Source organism: Perca fluviatilis, chromosome 3 (assembly GCF_010015445.1).
Source record: "Perca fluviatilis chromosome 3, GENO_Pfluv_1.0, whole genome shotgun sequence".
Classification (NCBI taxonomy): Eukaryota; Metazoa; Chordata; class Actinopteri; order Perciformes; family Percidae; genus Perca; species Perca fluviatilis.
In genome coordinates, this window is record NC_053114.1 from 18,698,740 (window position 1) to 18,719,411 (window position 20,672).

General features: G+C 40.8%; 2 protein-coding genes across 3 annotated transcripts; both read right to left on the reverse strand.

The window, feature by feature from the left end:
* Positions 1-605: 605 nt before the first annotated feature.
* Positions 606-6,819, reverse strand: LOC120556226. Its single transcript, XM_039795677.1, has 10 exons — positions 6,747-6,819; positions 6,465-6,638; positions 6,089-6,253; positions 4,497-5,663; positions 3,133-3,285; positions 2,011-2,133; positions 1,786-1,914; positions 1,254-1,469; positions 1,010-1,126; positions 606-903 (listed from the first exon to the last, which is right to left on the reverse strand). The coding sequence occupies exons 1-10, from the start codon at positions 6,793-6,795 to the stop codon at positions 749-751; spliced, it is 2,448 nt and encodes an 815-aa protein (XP_039651611.1). The 5' UTR covers positions 6,796-6,819; the 3' UTR covers positions 606-748.
* Positions 6,820-7,550: 731 nt separating this feature from the next.
* Positions 7,551-19,864, reverse strand: ppef1 (protein phosphatase, EF-hand calcium binding domain 1). 2 transcript variants are annotated; one of them, XM_039794056.1, is made up of 19 exons: positions 19,490-19,864; positions 18,379-18,512; positions 17,308-17,340; positions 16,899-17,026; positions 16,732-16,792; positions 14,647-14,810; positions 14,457-14,571; positions 13,934-13,980; positions 13,614-13,780; positions 13,485-13,521; positions 13,189-13,338; positions 12,299-12,450; positions 11,960-12,200; positions 11,675-11,860; positions 11,446-11,588; positions 10,508-10,614; positions 10,257-10,420; positions 9,670-9,754; positions 7,551-8,526 (listed from the first exon to the last, which is right to left on the reverse strand). In XM_039794056.1, exons 2-19 carry the CDS (start codon positions 18,506-18,508, stop codon positions 8,300-8,302), a joined length of 2,337 nt encoding a protein of 778 aa, XP_039649990.1. In that variant the 5' UTR covers positions 18,509-18,512; positions 19,490-19,864; the 3' UTR covers positions 7,551-8,299. The 2 variants fall into 2 exon arrangements, with proteins under 2 accessions (XP_039649990.1, XP_039649989.1); XM_039794055.1 differs by having other exon boundaries at positions 18,379-18,515.
* Between the last annotated feature and the right edge of the window lie 808 nt (positions 19,865-20,672).

The following is a 20,672-nucleotide window of genomic DNA, read 5'->3' on the forward strand; positions in this document are numbered from 1 at the left end:
TTGGACTTTATTCAACTTTGTTTTGCCTACACATATTTGCCAGACTCAAGGTTTTAAATGACATTATAGCCGCTATTGATAAAAAGCATTACTGTGCAGCCGTTTACATTGATCTGTCCAAGGCTTTTGACTCTGTTAACCATTGTATTCTTGGTTGAAAATCAATATTATACAATAACAATGTATCAATTGACAATGTGAAAACAATGTGCTCAATCGTGAAAGGGGTAGAAATATCACGTTAAGCTGGATTTATAATAAATCACAAGCATAAATGAGAATCAGCGAAGAACAAGAAGAGGTGATGCAACCCACTGCTGGATAACAGCTATAAAAAATGTTGGGCTTTTCTCTAAGGTTTGTATAGAACGCTAGCTAAGTGCCCAAATCAGTACGGTGCATTGTTTCATATTACTACCATACACATTTCAATTGGCAAATCTGTCCCTAATCACTGTAAACTTCTGCAGTGCTAGATTGGAAAGTCAGGCATAGCAGCTATGGTAACAAAGTCTTAATCCATTGTCCAATTATGTCAAGGACTAAAAACATTGATTATGATTAATACATTTATGTTTATTCCTTCACAAACTAAACACAACATACACAATTTAAAAACAACAATTAAAATGGATAATTTAATAATTAAGTCATGTCATTTCTGAATCAATAGGAAAATAGGCTAGTTTTAAAGAAGAACCAGCTGAAATCTATTGCTCATAACAACTTGGACAGGCAGCTCATATGTTTAGATAGCAGTGTTCGCTGTTGTTCTTGGCACACATTTCTTCCAGCTGTAGGGTGAGAGACGATGAGAGGCTGGGCAGACACATTTATAGCCACCTCTTTGGTTCACACACAGGTGGGAACACCCTCCATTCTTCCGGCTGCACTGATTAATGTCTGGAGGAGAAGGAGAGAAAGTATGCATAATTACAGTGAATATTAAACATAAACTTCCACATTTATATGGATTTAACTCATAATGAGTGTGTATGACCCAACTGACCTTTGCAGCGTTGGCCATCTTTGTGGAGTGTGTATCCTCTGGGGCAGATGCAGCGGTGAGAGCCTGGCAGGTTCACACACTGCCACTCACAGGTCTCTTCCTGGCACTCATTTATATCTGTGTGTGGACACATAAGTTGGATAAATCTATTGTGTTTTGTGTATTGTGTATAATGTTTTTTTTTGTGAGAGACATAGGGACATATATGGTGCACACATTTAGCTTTTATGTTTTTATTTCTTACCTACACACTCCTCCCTAAGAGTTTGTGCAGTTGGATTCTCAGGTGGTATTGTTATTGGTTCCTTCCTGTATCCAGGTGGACACTCGGCGATGCAGCTGTGTCCGTTTCCGGCTAAGATGTGCCCATACGAGCAGGAGCATCGGTAGGATCCTGGGGAGTTGTGGCACTGCTCCGTACACGGCCCGAGCCCCTGATTAACAGCACACTCATCTATATCTGGATAAGAAAAAGAAGTTTAGGAAAAGGTGACAACCAAGCTAAAGTACATGCATTTTTCTTTTTCAACCTTGTGGTGGCGTTAGAGGAAAAGTCAAGGCATCCCCCAACGTTAGTGGGATTCATCATCTGGGAACCATGAATGTGTGCACCAAATTTCATGCCAATCTATCCGGCAGATGTTCAAATATTTCAGTCTGGATCCAAGTAGTGGACCGACTAACCGTCATGACCGTCCCTAGAGCCGAGACGCTGCTAGCATGGCTAAAAAGAGCGACGCATGGTTCACGGTAATGTTTAGCAAGTGTCTCCTAACCTTGGCAGTGGCTGTCTGCAGTCTGAAGGCTGTAGCCAACAGGACATTGGCAGTAGAAGCTCCCAGGGGTGTTAACACAGCCAAACACACAGCCTGTTACAGCTGCTGGCAGCAGGCACTCATCCACATCTGGAAAGATGAAGAGTGATGTAGAAATACTCTTTGTTCATAGATGTAAATGATATAAACAGACACAAATGTATAAATACGCAGCCACACACACACCTGTGCAGGAGGTCTGCTGATGAGCTGGTTGATAGCCATCATCACAGCTGCACTTGAAGGAACCAAATGTGTTGATGCATTTCTGCTGACACTGGTGTTGCCCCTCCACACACTCATCTAAATCTAAACACATGCAAACCAAAGGTATTCTATACATAAAGAACACATATCTTGCACTGGTTTGAAATGACACAAATTTAATAGAACACACACTATTGTGTACAGTCAATCTGACAAAAACACACAGTCCAGGCTGCAATGAGATGAAAGAACAGAGCAACAGATGAAAGGTGGTCATCGCTCATGCATGTTTGCTTGGTGTTTTGGTCTGTAATGAGCAAACCATAAGGCAGATGTTTTCTGACTTCCTGTTCTTCTGAGGCAGGAAACAAGGATGTGCAGAAAGGACTCAGTAAACTTGTATATCAGCTCTGGCCTTGTTTTTCCCTGTGTGGCCCTGCAATCTAGAAAAGCACCATTTTCAAAATTGTACTTAAGTGCAATACTTGGATGCATAAATGAATCTCCATAGACAATACTTGAATTAGTACATACACTTACTTGACAAATCTCGACATAGAGTAGTACATGTGGACAAAGACTAGTCAAAAATATAATTACATCTTTTGAAATAAGGGCCAAAAAAATGCTCATTTTCCTTTAACTGTCTGTCAGACAGGAATGTTTACAAGCCTTATTTGACTGCAATGGAATTTTCAGCCTAAAACTAAACTATAATCAGCCAAACCACGATGTCTGGACAGGACTATCTGTCAAAGTCCACACTGATAATAACACTGTTCAAAAATAATATCAACACCATCCGCTGATGGTTGTCGTAGGTTGACCCTGAGCAGGCACGTGTAACCTTGAGACAATATATAAAGTAAATGTCAGCCTTCTAAGTGCTACACAGTTATGGTGCAGCCATAAATTTCACAGCTCACGTGTATGCTTGTCTGTGAACCATGAAACATCAAACACAGAAAACATGTGAAGGAGACTCCCTGTTGTGCTGTAACACGCCTCAGTGCACGCCGTGTTGTTATTAGGAAGAGCCCAGGGCGTCCACAGAGGATTCAGGAAGAATGTTACAAAAAAAAAGAACATTAATATGCTCACCTCGACACGTCTGCCCATCATCCAGCAGAGTGAATCCAGCTCTACAGTGGCATTGAGTTCTGGTTTGGGTCTGGTTGGAGCTCTGGTTGTAGTGCTGGGAGTGAGAGCACAGCTGGGAACAGCCTCCGTTGTTAACTGAACAAGGTGTCAACTCTGGAGACAAACCATAAGAATGTATTAATTCGGGGGGAATTAACAAGTTCAAAAGTTACAATAAGAGAAATGAATTTGAGCATTTACATGAGCGGACTTTCAGGGCAGAGAGACTGGAGACAATTCAGTTTGAATCTGTGACAACAGAAGAGGCTGTAACTCAGCTTTCATTCAGAATGAGATGATGTGTATGGTACAATAACTAATGTTATTATCTTTAAAACAGATAACTGACATGACGCTGCTTGATTGAAATTACAGACCCGAAAAACAATTAGTCGATTAATCCATCGACAGAAAATAAGTTGGCAAATAGTGTGACAATTATCTCCCAGTTCTTGCAAGATATAACATGTGGACTGTTTTATAGACATTCATGTGTAAACTAAAAATATTGATAATTGATAATCTTTTTTTGCATCCACTCTTAGTACATTTATGGTTTTTTTTTACATGCAAACTGCATATGTACTGTAAATATATTTACTTCATATTTTCATTTGTTTCCTACTGCATTGATCAATTACACACCATTTCATAATATATATATATATATATATATATATATATATATATATATATATATATATATTTTGTTGGAATGTTTACATTTTAATAATTATTATTTTAATGATACATTTCTTTTGCACACCCTTGTAATGCAGCAATCCATAAGATAATTTTGACGATTATTATTGTTATTATTATTATTATTTGCTATTGATCATTGCACTGTGATAAAACCTTCCAAGAATGTAGAGTTTTTCTACTTGTACTAGTTTATGTAGGTTGATTTTCCACAGAAATCACTGATAGGATGCACTTTATTTTTAGTGGACATCCATCCTTAAATCTTGTATTTTACATGCCAAAAAATACTGTTCAGTTTTTCAGAATTTAATTCCTGACAGGGCGTCAAGCCTTTAAAACATCATGGGAAGTCAAACTTAAAACAAATTACTCTAGGTAAGTTGGCAGTTCCTGGATGCAGTAATATAAAAAATATAAAAACAAAATTTCAGTAGTAAAACACCTTTATATTAACAATAAACAAAAGTTTAATAAAACAGTTAAAGACTAGTATTGGGCAATATATATTGGCAAATCAACATCTTGCACCTTCCCTTTCTTTACCCATCAGGACACTGTTCCTTTTCCTTGTCAGTGAGCAGCATTCTCAAATTAATCAAAAAAGTTATGAAGTTACCTACCCAGACAAACAGGTGTGATTCCACTCCAGGCGCCCCCATGCTGGCAGTAGCTGTGTATGTCTCCATGAGCCAGCGTATAGCCAGGGTAGCAGGCATACTGTATGTAATGTCTGTTCTCTCTGGGACCTGGATTCTCTACATTACGAAAGTAGAAGGTCCCGTGAGCGGGCACAGGCGGGTATGTGCATATGGGTCGTCTGCTCAGGCTCAGAGACAGCAGAGGTGGTTTGAAGGTGGCGTTGTGGTTTTCAGTCCGGTGAGATCTTGGCTCACTGGTGGTAAAGGTGTTTGAAGGAACATAAGGCAGCTGTGTTTTCATATTGGACTGAGAGGAGCTGGAATTTAAGGAAGTTGAGGCAGAATAGGAGGGAAGGGGGGCTGATAAGGAGGAAGCAGGTGATGAAGTGGAGGTAGAACTGTCAGAAATTAAATTAACAGAAGAAGATAAAGTTGTTGAAGTCTCGGTGGGCTCCCTTTTATCTACAGACCCAGGCTGAGACAAAGGAGGATACTGGAAGACAGTTTCAGCCTGTTGGTCTTCATCTGCAGTTTGTGAAGAGCCTGTTACTACTACAGAGAGAGTCGCGTCATCCCGGGAAGTGACAAGTTCTCCAAACTTGAGCACTTTTTCCCTGCCAGACACAGGAAGTGCAGATTTCATGTGGTGGAGTGGGGAAGTTGGCACAAACATCACAGTATTTGAGACAGCAGCCATAGCTGGTGTATGGGCTGTTGAAAATGATGTTGGTGAGGATGTTGATTGTTCTGTTCCTGACACTAATGATAAGGCAGATGAGACAGTAGTAGACCAATGTGATTTAGAGGCAACTTTGTCCACCTTTTCTGCCTCCAAGTCATGCCTCCCAGTTCCTGTTTCTTCATGATGAGTTGATTGGACTCCATCTTTGACTTTAAAATTGGGAAACTGAACATGCTGCTGCTGGTGGACTTTTGGGACAGTCACTTTAATCCTCTCCCTGTTGGACATTTCGGATGCTGTGTTAGACAGCAAGCCAAATTTGAGGTTCACTTCTTTGGAAGCGGTATTAGCGAGGGTGTTGTAGTGGGATTGTTGCTGGGTCTTCAGAATTACAGCAGCCTGGAGGTTCTGGTGTATGTTTGGCTTTTGCACATTGACACCTGAGACCGAGCTCATCATGTCGTACTCTAACGAGGAGAAAAGAGGAAAAAGATCAAATGGTAAGGTAAGAGTTAAGGAGGCAAGGGAAGTCTATTTGTACAGCAACTTTCAAACATGACAAAAAATAGGTAGTTACAGTTATAGTTACATTGCAGTAATAAACTTCTACCTTCTACCCACTGCTGTGCTGTGGAATCAATGAATGTGGGAGAATTAACACAATGTGATACAAAGGCAGTGGCTAGTACAAGATCAAATTTAAAGGAATAGTTTGAAAAGTTGGGAGATAAACTCATTCACTCATTCACTTTGTCAATAGTTAGATGAGAAGATTGATACCACTCTTGAATATGAGATACAGTACGAATCAATTCTCATCTAACTCTTAGCAAATAAGTGTATTTTATAAAATATCAAACTATAGCTTTATAGCTGAGTTTTTTATGCTCACCTTTGCATACAGGCTCTGTGCTGTTCCAGGTGAGGCCCTTACAGTATAACATTGAGGGCCCGTGTAGCCGAAAGCCACTATCACAGCTGAACACTGCCCAGGAGCCGTCCTCATTCATGCTGCTCGTCCCGTGGGTAAGCCGCCCTGGGTTGGAGCAGCCGGAGCCTCAAAGAACGGGAGAATATCATGGAAAGTGATTACAAGTTTGAGTCTGACCAGGGACCCTTATTGCCTTTGTTGTTGTTTCCTATCAACTCTCTACTGTGCACTGCAACAGAAGCAACAAAGTATCCTCTAAATGCTACTGACTAAAACAGAAACTGAAATCCTAAAACAAAAAGATTTACAGCACATGCTTATGAATGACGCTCCTCACCGACACAGACTGGGGTGTCCCGGGACCAGCGCCCAGACACACAGCTGTTGGTTTTGTATCCATGGAGCTTGTAGCCAGGATGACAGCGGAAGATCACCAGCAGTCCACCGTAACGAAAAAACGTCTGCCCGTTCTCCAGGTGTCTAAAAGTGCTGCATCCTTCAGCTCCCCACGCTGTAGAACAGTTTCACAGTGAATGTCTGCAGTTGTCTGAAAAAGCCGATTACTTAAGAGTAATTGGCTTTTTAACACATAAGTCAGAAAATGAACTTGAAGAAGTACCTGGAGCATAGATGCAGAGCAGAGCGACCAGTGCTGCCAAGAGCCCCATCTGAACTCCCAGATGGGATTGGAGGCTACAGAGAAGTACTTGGAGAGTGAAAGTGGGAGGTATATGAGAGGTTGGAGATTGAGGGGAGGGGTGGGGAGATGTGGTCTGGGATTACTACAGGATGGACAGATGGGAGGAAGGAAGGGAAGAAGGAGGGGTAAGATGGTGCATACACAAAACACTGAGTAGGTATCAGGGGAGATGCTGTTTTTACCTGATTTAAAGTGTCAGTTAAAAAATAATTAGTCTCCTCAAACTCCTGTTTGTCTCTCACCCTTCACTTATGTAGGAACCCTGCATATAGTGTGTGTGCGCACCTGTTTAAAGTGTGTGTGTGTGTGTGTGTGTGTGTGTGTGTGTGTGCTCATGTGTGTGCATACTGCACAAGTTGTTCAGTGAAATCTGAACCCATCATTACTCAACCTGACAGGATGCCTGGGCCTGTTTTACAGCTCCCTCCATTTGGTAATTATAGTGGGCAGAGTTAGGGTTAGAAGATATATAGATAGATTACAGAGTGAAGTACAATATGAACACACACACACACACACACACACACACACACACACACACACACACACACACACACACACACACACACACACACACACACACATACACACACACACACACACACACACACACACACACACACACACACACACACACACACACACACACACACACACACACACACACACACACACAGTCTAATAAAAACATACACAAAACATACAAAAACAACAATACAACAATTTGTTAAAAAACAAGACAATTTATTCCTTTTTGGTAAACAGCTGAACACACACCAGCTGAAACTAGCAGCAGTGTGTTTCTTCTTTTTATACTTCAGGTATCAATACATGTAATATTCATAGGTAACACTACAGTACTGACATGTAGGTAACAGTGCTACATCACACTGGTACTCCTGCTGTATATCTGTTGCACAATATGTTTCTCACAAGTCTGCAACTCTGCTGTCAGACGTTACATCTGTGCTAAATCAAACCGTACCTAAAGCTCGTAGTCCCAGAACCTGCGTCAGACTTTTTCTAGCAATTCATTTAGACTTGGTGGGGTTCTTGGTGACTTTCATGTGTACTTTTATGCCCAGGACTTCCATCTTGTGTCCTTGAGCAAGACACTGAGCCCCAAATTGCTCCCAATGGTCAGATCAGCACCTTGCAAGGTAGTTTGTGACTTGAAAAGCGCTTTAAATAAAAGTGAAATATAAATGCAGCCATGTACCATAACATAATCCTTCTAAATAATGCCAAATTTCATGACAATCCATCCAACGTTTGTCGAGCCATTTCACGCCGAGAAGGCTAAACAAATGGTGAATCATTAAGGTCTTTATTAAAATTAAAACAAATGATAAAATGCACCAATACTTTTAAAGTGCATTGTATTTGTCCTTTAACAACTGTCTTTTCCCTACTTTCCTTCCTTCCTGCTAATCTTGCAGGGCTTCCACACTGTAGTATTCAGATTCTTCCCTTCACAAATACTTCTCTCCATCCATCTTTCCGTTGAATTGCTGATCCTTGTTGTCCAGTTTGTGTACCACTCTGAATGCCTCTAGGAACTCAGTGAAGTCTATGCTGCCGTCCTTGTTGAAGTCGATACTTCGGGCCAGGTCATCGATGGCTCTGTCGTTGATGTCGACCCCCAGGTGGGCGCTGAAGAGACGCCACGTGTGACGAAACTCTTCGACGGAGATCAGACCTGAACAACACACAAACCCCCACATCCTGAACTGTAAGGAATACATTTAGAATTTTCTGTTTTTAAAAGGTCCTATGACATGCTGCTTTTCGGATGCTTTTATATAGGCCTTAGTGCTCCCCTAATACTGTATCTGAAGTCTCTTTCCCGAAATTCAGCCTTGGTGCAGAATTACAGCCACTAGAGCCAGTCCTACAATGAGCTTTCCTTAGTATGTGCAATTTCTGTGTCTGTAGCTTTAAATGCTATTGAGGAGGAGAGAGGGGGGAGAGGGTGGAGGGTGGAGGGTGGAGGGTGGGGGTGTGGCCTTGACTAGCCCTTTATATAGAGAGTGTGGCCAACTAGGGAATCAAATGTTCTGAGCTATCCCGTTATGTGATTGGTTCCGAGGTGGTCACATGTTTCGTGGACTCCATGTTTGATACCAACATTCATCTGATTCCCATTGACATAGTGCAGGGAATAGTGGAAAAATTTAATAAATTATTTAAAAATTAGCGGACATTAGAAAGGTAAACGGACTAAAAAGAAAAAATGACTTATTAGGCGACATGGTCACTCACTACAATGGGCACTTTTTAGAGGCCCATTTACGATATAGAAGGTAAATATACACTGGAATATTTCCGTAAGGACCTTTTACATATTGACAAACGTTGATAATAACATGTATATGCCTGTTTATGGTGAAAATAAGCGATTTATTTCAAGATAGCATATTCGCCCCATAGGGTTACACTATAGAGTTATCTGACGTTGGTATCCAATATGGCGCCCATGATTTGAGTTGGCCACACTCTCTATATAAAGGGCGCTAGCCTTGACCAACTTCCACTTTGCTCTTTGGATGCCATGATGTCTCTCTCTTTCTCATGGGTGGGCCAAATTCTCTGGGTGGGCAAAGCAGAGAAAGGGGAGATAACCTTGCTCCTTATGACCTCATAAGGAGGAGATTCCAGATCGGCCCATCTGAGCTTTCATTTTCTCAAAGGCAGAGCAGGATACCCAGGGCTCGGTTTACACCTATCACCATGTCTAGCCACTGGGGGACCATAGGCAGGCTGGGGGAATGCATATTAATGTTAAAAAACCTCATAAAGTGACATTTTCATGCCATGGGACCTTTAAAGAGATTTTTTTTACCTGAATGGTCTTTGTCTATAATGTTGAATATTATCTCAATGTCTGTCCTGTATCTGAACAGAGTTTCCGCCAAGTTTGAAGTCACCTAAAAGGAGGAAAGGAGAAAAGAAAACAGTAGACATCTAAACAATAGCTGTGTTTGATAGAAGCATGGGTCGAATATGTACTATAATCCTAAAAATACCAGTATCACAAGGGAGAACGAAAAGGCTTGGGCTGCCAGTTGGATTGTAACATGTTTAAAGCTTGGTGCTGATCCTCAGGCAAAGTAAATTAAGTGTCATTAAGTGCCCATATTTGTGCGCATATTGGATATTGAAATCTCACTTTTCTTCATTTAAATGCTCCACTCCATTTCATTGCATGCATTATCACATGCTTCATACAATTATCCAACCTCTTTCGCTTTCTGAGACTTAAACCTACTGACAGTTTTAAAACGGTCCTGTAAAACGACTGTCGGGGCTTAAATAAATGGAGTGGAGTAAAAAGTACAACATTTCCCTCTGAAATGTAAAAAAGTATAAACTTAAAGTACAAAGATCTCAAAATACCCTTCAAGCACAGTAACCCCTCACTTCTCTGACCTGAGGCAGAGAAATCCCTGATTCCATATCCTCGAAGCAGGACTGATAGTCCACACTGCCATCTGGTGCCAGACGGGCTAAGTGTGGACGAAGTGTCCTCCAGGGCAGATCCAGTCTCAGCACAGACTCCAACACCTGAGCCCATTCACTGACTGACACACTACCTGAAAAAGATATGCTTGCATATAAAAACTACTGTATACATGTCAACCTGGTTAAATACATGTAATAAGTAAGTGAAAAGAGCGCACCGGTATTATTTGGATCGTACTGCTGGAGGCCTGACAGCAGCTCAGAGCGGTGGGAGAACAGCTTCTCCTTCAGGGCCTTGAGAGCAGAACCTTCAGCAGCTCGTACTCTGCAGACACACATGCAAACACAGGCCATTAACTAAGTATGAGCTTTCCTACTTAAAGGAACACACCGACTTATTGGGAATTTAGCTTATTCACGTTGAGTTAGACAGTGCGATGACCATACACTTCTCATTACGTAGTTGTGCGGTAACTGTCTGACAGCTCCAGCGCGCAGGTCATCACAGAACATGCAGGTGAATGGTTCCAGAAATCCTACTGCTCGAATAAGTGACAAAATAACGCCAACATGTTCCTATTTACATGTTGTGATTTGTAGAGTCACAGCGCGTGTACAAAAACAGCGTAAATATATTCTCAGACAGGCTTAATGCAAAGCAAATCATTCCGCCCAAGTACTATATTCTTCCGCCTGGAGAATATAGTTCCCGGTTTTGTTTACGGTTAGAAGACGGCTGTGTTTCATGTTACGTTGTTTTTTGTACACGCTGTGACTCTACAAATCACAACATGTAAATAGGAACATGTTGGCGTTATTTTGTCACTTATTCGGAGCAGTAGGATTACTGGAACCATTCACCTGCCTGTTCTGTTATGGGCTGCTGCCGCTGGAGCCGTCAGACAGCGTTACAGCACGCACGGAGATGAGAAGGGTATGTATCGACTTGTCTAACTCTGGGGGTTACGGTGAATAAGACAAAGTCCCAATAAGTCGGCGTGTTCCTTTAAATGCTTAAATTCAAAATGCTTGTTTTGAGTGCTCAGCAGTCCAAAACCCAAAGCTATCCAATTTATAACCTATTTATATATTTATAATCTAAAACAGACAAATGCAAATTTTACACAAACAAATAAACACCAGACACCTGTTGTACCTCTGTGTCAGGGTGAGTTTGCGTGTTGTGCGGCTGACTTGGTACTGGTAGAAGCGGGGAACCAGTTCTCGGCCCACTTTGATGTAGGCACCACGGTTGCTTCCCTCCTCATAGTAGTTTGACGCTGAGAAAATGGTGATCACCTGTAGAACAAACATGCACACATTTATTTCTCCAGACTCAAACACTTTTTGGGACAATCTCAATGAATTTATTGCAACCCGTCTACCTGTCCACCATGACAGAGCTCGTATCCCTCCTGTTTGCACTCATGGGATCTGATGAGCAGCTGGAGTCCGTGCTGGAGCAGCAGTCTCTGGGTGACGTCAGGGCCGAAGTAGCAGCCTCCTCCTCTGAATGTGTTGGGACTGCAGCCTTTTTGGGTTTTAGGGTCACTCCACAATATATCCACTATCTGCAGCAGAGAGGAAAGTAGATACAAGTGGTGAATAAGACACAAAAGACATCAGTCGCATAATGTTCATCTGTTTCCCACCGAATCCACTCCTCCGACCTGTTTCCATTCCCGATCATGTTGTGGAGGTGAAGGAGGGGGAACAGAGGACAGAGAGTCCAGGAAAGGTACTTGGAGGTCATTGATAGCGTAAGGCATGCTGGGAGAAGACGGGCACGGACGAGGCGAGAGGCACGATGGAGTTCGAGGAGAGAAGAGCAAAGAGGAGGAGGACGATGATGAGGAGGAGGACGAAGTGGAGGCGGCGCTGTCTTGTCGGCTGTGCCCGCATCGCCTATTTCTACAGAAGAAAAGGGGTAGAAGAGAGGGTCTGTCGCTTTTTAACAAGAAATCAAATTGTACATTTGTTCTGTCAGTGTCTGTGGGCTGCTGTCAGACCTCTGGTGGGGGGTTCTTTGGTTCTTGCTGTGGCTGCGACTGCTGCTGGGACGAGAGCAGGCTGTAGATCTCAGTCTCTTCATCTGTCTGCAGGACTGGCCGATGTCCAGCTGCTCCACACTGCGTCTGGGAAACCTCAGGGCAGATTTCACCTAGGAAGAGCAGAGAAGGAAAGACGAAAGTGAGGACAAAAAGGTATTTGTTTTCCATATTGAAGTTTAAACTGACGTATGTCAAGCGTCTGAGGATAGTGGGTAATGTACAGTATGTTGTACAGGTTGTAAAGCTCTTTGAGGCAAAAACTGACTTTACTTAACAAACGAGCTTATACATATCCTTAGTACAGTACTACTTCTTATCTGAAGTAAATTAAAAAAGGTAAAAAAAAAATCCAACCTAAAAATACATAAAAACTATTATACATACATAAAGATACAGATTACAGATGATTTATTGCATTCTAGGAGTGACTTTGTGTAATAATTGTATATTTTGTAGCACCCATGTCGTCCTGTACTTCAGAAGTAATTTGCTGCATTTCCTAAAATTACTTTTAAAAATGTAATGAGAACATTACATTAGCATTCAATTATAATCCAATGTGATGAATACATGCATGCTTATTTTTCAAACACACATTAACAAAAAAGGTATTTGATATACAGAACTGAATGTTGTTTAAACCCACGTAAGTATTTAGCATGGACCATGTCTGCTGGATATGAACAAAGCCAAAGTTAGCTATAATATCTACATTGATGTGTGGTGGCAGTGATTTGACAGCATTTTAAAAAAAAGAAGGTTTTTCTAACCTCTAGTGGCCAACATTGATTATTGCTGTTAAAAGAGTACAGCTGGAGGATGAAGGGTGGCTGATTGTTTCCACTGACCTTGTGCCTCTCTATGGAACTGAGGAAGTCCAGGTCGGTCTGATCTGATATCCCTCCGTGAACAATCAGGATCTTTCCGTCAATGACTGTTGCGACGGGCAGAAGGCTGAAAACGTCCTGAAACAGCTGGAGGATCTCACGGCCATGAGCCTGCACACAGTCAGCCAAATTTGTAATGCACCCAGCTCCACCAGCTGTGACAGTCAGCAGTTACATGCTGCAACCTGCAGAACGTGCAACTGAGTTCTGTACATAATAAACACAGAATAATGACATGAGTCTGGACTTGACTGTACCTTGTATTTCTGCATGACTTCTTTTGTGAACCCATATCTGAAACATCAATGTAAAAACATATTCTAATTTTACTACTCTCATGTTTTTGGTAAACCTAAACGGATACACGTTTTCTTCTTTCTACCAACCTGAGGTTCATTATGTGGTCTTCATGGTTTCCTCGGTTCAGGTGCATGTAGTCGGGGTAAAGCAGCAGGTAGGCGAACAGGAGGATGACCACTTCGATAGACTTTTTCCCACGGTCCACAAAGTCCCCGTTAAACACATATGGCGTCTCCGCAGAGGGAAGGCCATTCTGAACAACAGCAACATGCCGGAAAATCAATCAACTTAAAAGTGTATTTACATAAAATTGGATGCATCTGCATAAAACAACATTTCCCTGTAAAACAGGTAGTAAAGGATTCTAAAGACAATTGTTGCATAGAAGAAAACAAAAAGGCTTTACCTTATAAAATATTAGAAGTAAGTCATCAAGCCGCCCATGCAGATCACCTGTACCAAAAGGAAAAACACAGGATTGCAAGATTTGGTATCTTATTTCTGGCTTAATTGAACCCTGGCTGATTTACAGAGGAGGTGTGAAAACATCTCAACACACTAAACAGTGTGTGTTTTCTGCTTTAGTCACAAGTATTCTTGAGTTTAATTAGATGCGAATCTGCAGGAGGAGGCAGCCGTGGAAGAGGAGTCAAGTGCCTGATCAGTGTGCAAATAAACAAGACCTCCATTCTTGGAACGCTGCCATTAAGATACAGAAAACTGTATTTAAAACACATTTGCAAACATCAGCGATTATTTAACTGGTAAGCAGGTCATTAATGTATTCAGCAGCTCACTGTACTGTGCGATGTAGCAGGTGCACAAGCAGAAGCAAAATGATCAGACTGAAATGTTTGTTGTGTACTTAAAAATGACAAACGATTTTGAATCTTGAATTACCAAGTGAAACTGAGATCATGGTCACCCACCACATATAGTGATCTCATTGGTGTAGGATGTTGACAAGTGGGTGATGTTGGGCATCTGTTTGAGGAGCGTTTTGGTCTCGTACAGCAGCTGCAGAACATATCTGGCATGTAGAGTCTGCACGGAAGAAAAGTAATGAAGTCCCAGAAAGCACCCAAAATCAAAACCAAGACAATCAAACGTATTCTGTACCTGCTGCTCCTTAAATGCACTAAGGAGAGCATTCGTATCAGAGACGGAGAGAGGAAACGAGAGCCGGGGCCCGGTGTACAACTCTGGAACAGGGATCATGTTGTAGCAGGTCTCTCTGTCCAACCAGGGGTCCACCACCGGGTCCAGCAGCTGGGAGATCAAGTCTGGAGAACACAGTGTGAGGAGCTGTGAACGTACTTTCATACTATCATTGCCATAAAGTAGTCCTGCTCATTGATCTGCAACATTACCCGCCTAAAACCGGAGATATTGGAGAAGTAGACAACGTGGAATAACAGATAGCCTATTACAGTATAGCAAAATCGCTGACAGTCGACAAATTGATATCACCTCACAGCATACAGTCATCGCTCAACTGTGATAGTTCAGGTATAATCAGCACTGAAAGCAAAAAGTAGATTCCCCACACTAGTTTATGCTCCCATAATCACTTAAATTACCACACTTTTTTAATCCGTCATGGATCTTTGTCAGGCCCGATAAAGGATTTAAACTATCCACAGATTTTACACACCAAAGTCTGTTTACAGATTTTGGGGAGTATGACTGAATATGTGGAAAAAGCCTTTTGTGCCTCTAGTTGCGCAACATCTGCTACATTGCCTTAAGTGATGTCCTTACGATATGTCAGAAGGAACTATTTTACTTTTTAATCCACATAATTTATTTAATAACTTCAATTTCTGGATACTTTACAGATTCAGATTAATAAAACAAAACATAATCAACAAATAGATTATTTATAACCTATAATATGTATATTTTAATGCTAATACTTTTGTGCTTTAACTTAGGTACAATTTTGAATGCAGGACTTCAACTTCCTCCACCACTGCTGAACAGCAATCAGATTGTCTCTTCAAGTAACATGAATGAAGTAAAACTCTTTTGTAGGTAAACAAAATGAAGGGTTTACCCAATGAGCTAAACACCCATACACAGATTTGAATTATCTATAATAAAAAACTGTTGACACAGCATCACATCCAGCTCTGTGTGAGCTCACTGTTGGATTAAAAGACCACTCCAATATGCTAATGAAAACCTCTAATTTATGCAAACAAGCAAGGCATGAACAGACATCTACCTCCAGGCCTATTTCTCTTTTGTAAGTCTTTTGTCTATTTCCCCTTTAGTGTCTTTTAAATGTCCTCTATTCTGTCACAAGCACGCACACACACAAAGATGGGGATATAGTATTTATATAATGATGATATAGTATTTATATGATAAATAAAGGCAGCAAGAGTCTGGCCTCTTTGCATCACTTACGTTGACTCAATATAAAACCCACGTAGAGGATGAACAGTAGATGTTAAGCAATAAGGGCTGACCAAAGGATTAGCTCGTCAATGAAGCATTATGCTTTTTGCTGGATGAGCGGGTCAGTGCATACTTAAGCCACAGCTGTGTCAGTGCAACACACCAACACGTTGGCCTCCACATTCACAGCAGTTGCTAAGCAACAGGGTATACGCAATATATTTTCTAATTCAGACCAAAACACAGAGGTATCAAACAAAACAGGGGTTAGTTTTCATGGAGGTAAAAAAAAATACATCTACTGTATGTATAATCTTCCAAAAACCATTAAACCTCATCTGATAACTAATATACTAGTTGACATTACCATATTATTAACATTTCATCTCTCACTATTTGTGTTTACCTACAAATGAGTCTTTAATCATGCAGTTTCACATAATAGCAAACCAGCTTCAAATAAACCTAAAAAAAGATGCTCAAAAGCTTTTAAAAAAAAATACATTAATAAAAAGGCAAAATGGTGCAGAATAACTTGACAAATGTAAGTGTCAGTATGTCAAAGACACACATTAGGAGTGAATGCTTTACATGCACAGTGCAAAAATAATAAAGTAGAATATAATTTGTCCTTCATTCATATCCATACGATCCTTGTTACTAAATGGGTTTTACTCCAAACTAAAATTTGACTTTACTTCGGACATTTCCAAATAACAAGGATGAAGTCAGAGTTTTCAATATGCAAAATCTTATCTTTCCTTAAAACGATGTGGCTAAAAGAGTATTTGGGCTCCTAACCTGGTCCATTTCCATTCAGCTGAGTGAAGTTGTCGAGCATGAAACTGAAGAAACTGGAGAGCTGAGGAAAGAAAAAAACAACAGAAAAAAGGTGTTTTAAGCTTTCTGATGCTTCTGAAAATTAGCATCCATGTGTACTTTGAGGAAATGCCTGCGCTGAGAGTCACCTGGAGCTGGTCCTGTTCCCCGGCGTATTCAATGGACTGAAAGATGTTCCAGGTGTACCTGCGCCTCATCTCCAGACGGGCCATGTAGCGCCGGTACCATCGCTGGATCAAAACTGCTGCCTTCATAGCTATGACAAAACACCAGCTGTATTTTATTTTTATTTACATTTTATATATTCACATTTTATATAAATGGGAGACATGTTTATTAAATATCTGATTATCTGAACACACATACATACAGTGCAGTACATGAATATGGCATGCGAGACTCTTATCACACACACACACACACACACACACACACACACACACACACACACACACACACACACACACACACACACACACACACACACACACACACACACACACACACACACATCTTTAGAGATGAGCAGGGTCTTACTCAGAGCTGGGCTGGGAGTCTTAACTGTGTCATCTGTGATAAGAAGAAACTACAACTCAGCATAAGAAACTGGTAATTAAAGACAACACACACGCACAAAGAGAGATAACAAGACACAGGGGAGGTCACGATTATCAGTGGGACTGGAGAAACTAAGCAAATTAAAAGAGCTTTCAGGAGAAACAGCACTCATTTAAGAGAGACGGAGTGTGAAGAAAGAAAAGCACCATCTGTCAAACATCTGGGGTGTGTGCAACAAGTCGGAGGGAAATCTATCACAGCAAAAATGCATTACCATCAGATTCATTCTACACAGCGTGACTTTGACATGCGTAACATACTAAACCATAATAGTACTGCCATGACATCTGCTAATAATACACTAAGGAGCACCACCCAAGTAATGTTACATAATGCTTCACAGAGGAGATCAACAAGACAAAACCGGAGCAAGAAAAGAAGTGCAACTAATGATTATTTTTATCATCGATTAGTTTGCCAGTTACTTTCTTATTCAAGTCAATTAATTGATTAGTCTCTGAAATGTAAAAAGAATTGTGACCAAATTCTCATCACAGAGTCCAAAATGACATTTTCAAATGTATTATTATAATGTGTATAATTGTTTGTTTGGCATTATTGCTTTAAGAAAAGACTTAAATGACTAAATGATTATCAAAACAGACTAAGCGATTAATCGACTATTTGTTTGCGCTCTAGTTTTTAATCTGGACTGAGGAGAAGACAACAGATATTTCTAGGATCTATAATGTGAATGCCAGACTGTATGTAGGAATTACACGTGAAATCTTAAAATAAAAGCAACTTAAAGTCTATAAGGATACAATGAGTTACACAATGTAAGATTTCAATTATTTCTAAGATTGCCCTCCAATTAGTATCCAGAAATATTTGTGCTCAGCTGGTCTATACCCACAGACTCTAATTTAATGTTTTTTTTTCACACCTTTCCTCAGGGGCAAAACATTAAAATGTCAACATAATCCAGCTGAAGGGAAGGAAAACGCGCAAGGACCATAATAACAGCTCCCTCCTTTAACACATATTTACCTGTCTCCACTCTTCTCCCTTGTTTCTCCGTAGCAACGGAGGTGCCACATCCCATGATGACCAACAAGGAGGTCCCAGGGGTCACATCAGTCCGTTTTTTCAAAGTTGAGTCCCATCTGGCTGGTGGCATGCGACTGCTTCAATGAGAGAGTAAGAACATTACTGTTGTCATGCTGCATCAGTCACTGGTTGTGTGAATGGGAGAACTGGCTTTCACTCTTTAGTTCAGATGTCTCCAGAACACTTTATCCAGTCTCACACCACAGCAGCACGGTTTACTTCAGGGAGAATTTCTGTCTTTAGTTGGTCACCTCTTGCAATCTTTAACTCTAACTACAACTTTAACTTTTCTGTTAAGCACACTCTGCCTTGTGTGTGTGTGTGTGTGTGAGAGAGAGAGAGAGAGAGAGAGAGAGAGAGAGAGAGAGAGAGAGAGAGAGAGAGAGCTGGAGGGTGGTGATGGTTTATGCTGGGCCAGCTAATCCATATGATTGGCCAGAAGGTCGACTTTTGTGTGACTGTATGGCTCTCCTTGCACGTTTGCTGCATTTGCCTTTTGCATTATCATGTGCATTATCATAATTTGAATACATAATAAAGAAAGAAAAAAAGAAAGAAAAGGTTAAATAATTTCATTTATATTAATACGTTTAGATCATTTACATTTATGTGTGTGTGTGTGTGTGTGTGTGTGTGTGTGTGTGTGTGTGTGTGTGTGTGTGTGTGTGTGTGTGTGGAGGGGGTTTTATATGAACATGCATGTAATCAAGCGATCAATATAAAGTCATAATTGATCTAATTAGGGAACAAAAAAAAAGAAGTTAAGGCTCAATGGGTTTCCTTTCAGCGTATTTCAGCCCTTCAACGATGATCTGCAAATGTGCATAAAATTAGGCTTCGATATAAAAACATATGCCACAATAACGAAGCATTGGCTGCTTATCACGCTTCAACACACTCAAACAACCCATGTTTGAACAGAAACATCTAACTTAAAAAGGAAAAGGTTGCCTATTGCGCATCACTTTCCTTTTCACACAGCATCCTATTCCAACGACGTGCTTATTTTACGCATCCGGTGCAAGTAAAAATCCTCTGTTTTTGTTCCTACCTGCAGCTTGTATCCGCGCGCTCCAGAAATCATGAAATTGGACACACAATCCATGCGATGCACAAAGAAAAAAACTTGCATCGAAACTGCAGAAAAAAATGTTGCGCTACATATGTCTTCTAAGTGACTGATAGGTTTGAGTGAGAAAGATATTGGCGGCGATAGTGTTTCCAGAGGAGCTGTGGACGCCGCAGGAGGAGAGGAGAGCGCACAGGAGGCGGAGGTATCAGCAGGTGGATTTAAAGCACAGAAACCACAAACAGAATGGAGCGCCAGCTCGCTGTTCCACCTGCTCTGCTGTTCCTTCTTTGCAGGCTACTTCTGAAACATATTCCTCTGGTACGATTTTCCACCATGCCTCATTTCACTCGTGCATCACTTCTGTGCCCCGTGCCCCTACCCTGACCCACCTAGCCAAATGTGATTATTTGCCAATTTACACTTTTTGCCTCCTGAAAAAAAATGTGATGAAACTACTAGCCATGAGAATTTAAGTGTATGGTAATCAAGAAGAATTGTAATGGTTGCAGTGGCCTTTACTCTGGCACCACCCTCAGGAAATCCTAACAGTGGTTTATTTTAACCTTAAGTTTCAGGGGTTTGTGAACAGCCTTTTTATTGGCTTCTAGAACACCCAAATCTTCTTTTCAAAGTCAACATCCACATTTATAGGTAAAATAATTAAAAAGCCTAATAATGTTTACATTTACAAAACGTTTTGGAGAAGCAGACCTATAAAACTATGGGTTGAGATTTGAGGACAGAGGTTTCAATTTACATTTAAAGCAAGCAGTAGGGCTACCTTTACTCATGTAACCTCCCATATTTTTTTTTTTTGCAGTTGTAGGTTTTCAATGTCAACTGGAGCTGACTCGGAAGTGAGAGCTCACCTACTGCAATTTGTAATTTGTCTAAAAGAAAATAAGGCCTGAATCACGTTAGCAAAAAAACAAAAAAGCAACTAGAGTAATCAAATCATTCCTGGATGTGAATTTTGCATCCAAAACTTCTAATAAAACCTGCACCCTGTTAAATCAGGTAAATAATAATCAGCTCTAACTTACTGCAAGGGCCGAGTGCTCCATGTGATTTTACTTACTCAACAGTAGCGTGTACAACATGCATCTTGTATTAAAAAGGCAACAGATTAAAAATTTAAAACTCTTTAATGATTAAAGTTAAT

Coding starts and splice junctions, on each gene's coding strand:
- LOC120556226 (XM_039795677.1), bottom strand. CDS start 6,795: ATGGGGCTCTTGGCAGCACTGGTCGCTCTGCTCTGCATCTATGCTCCA. Junction 1,915..2,010: donor TCAGCAGACCTCCTGCACAG/GTGTGTGTGTGG, acceptor TCATCTTTCCAG/ATGTGGATGAGTGCCTGCTG. Junction 1,127..1,253: donor TCTTAGGGAGGAGTGTGTAG/GTAAGAAATAAA, acceptor GTCCACACACAG/ATATAAATGAGTGCCAGGAA.
- ppef1 (XM_039794056.1), bottom strand. CDS start 18,508: ATGCCACCAGCCAGATGGGACTCAACTTTGAAAAAACGGACTGATGTG. Junction 14,572..14,646: donor GTGCATTTAAGGAGCAGCAG/GTACAGAATACG, acceptor TCTTCCGTGCAG/ACTCTACATGCCAGATATGT. Junction 12,201..12,298: donor CAAAGAACCCCCCACCAGAG/GTCTGACAGCAG, acceptor TTTCTTCTGTAG/AAATAGGCGATGCGGGCACA.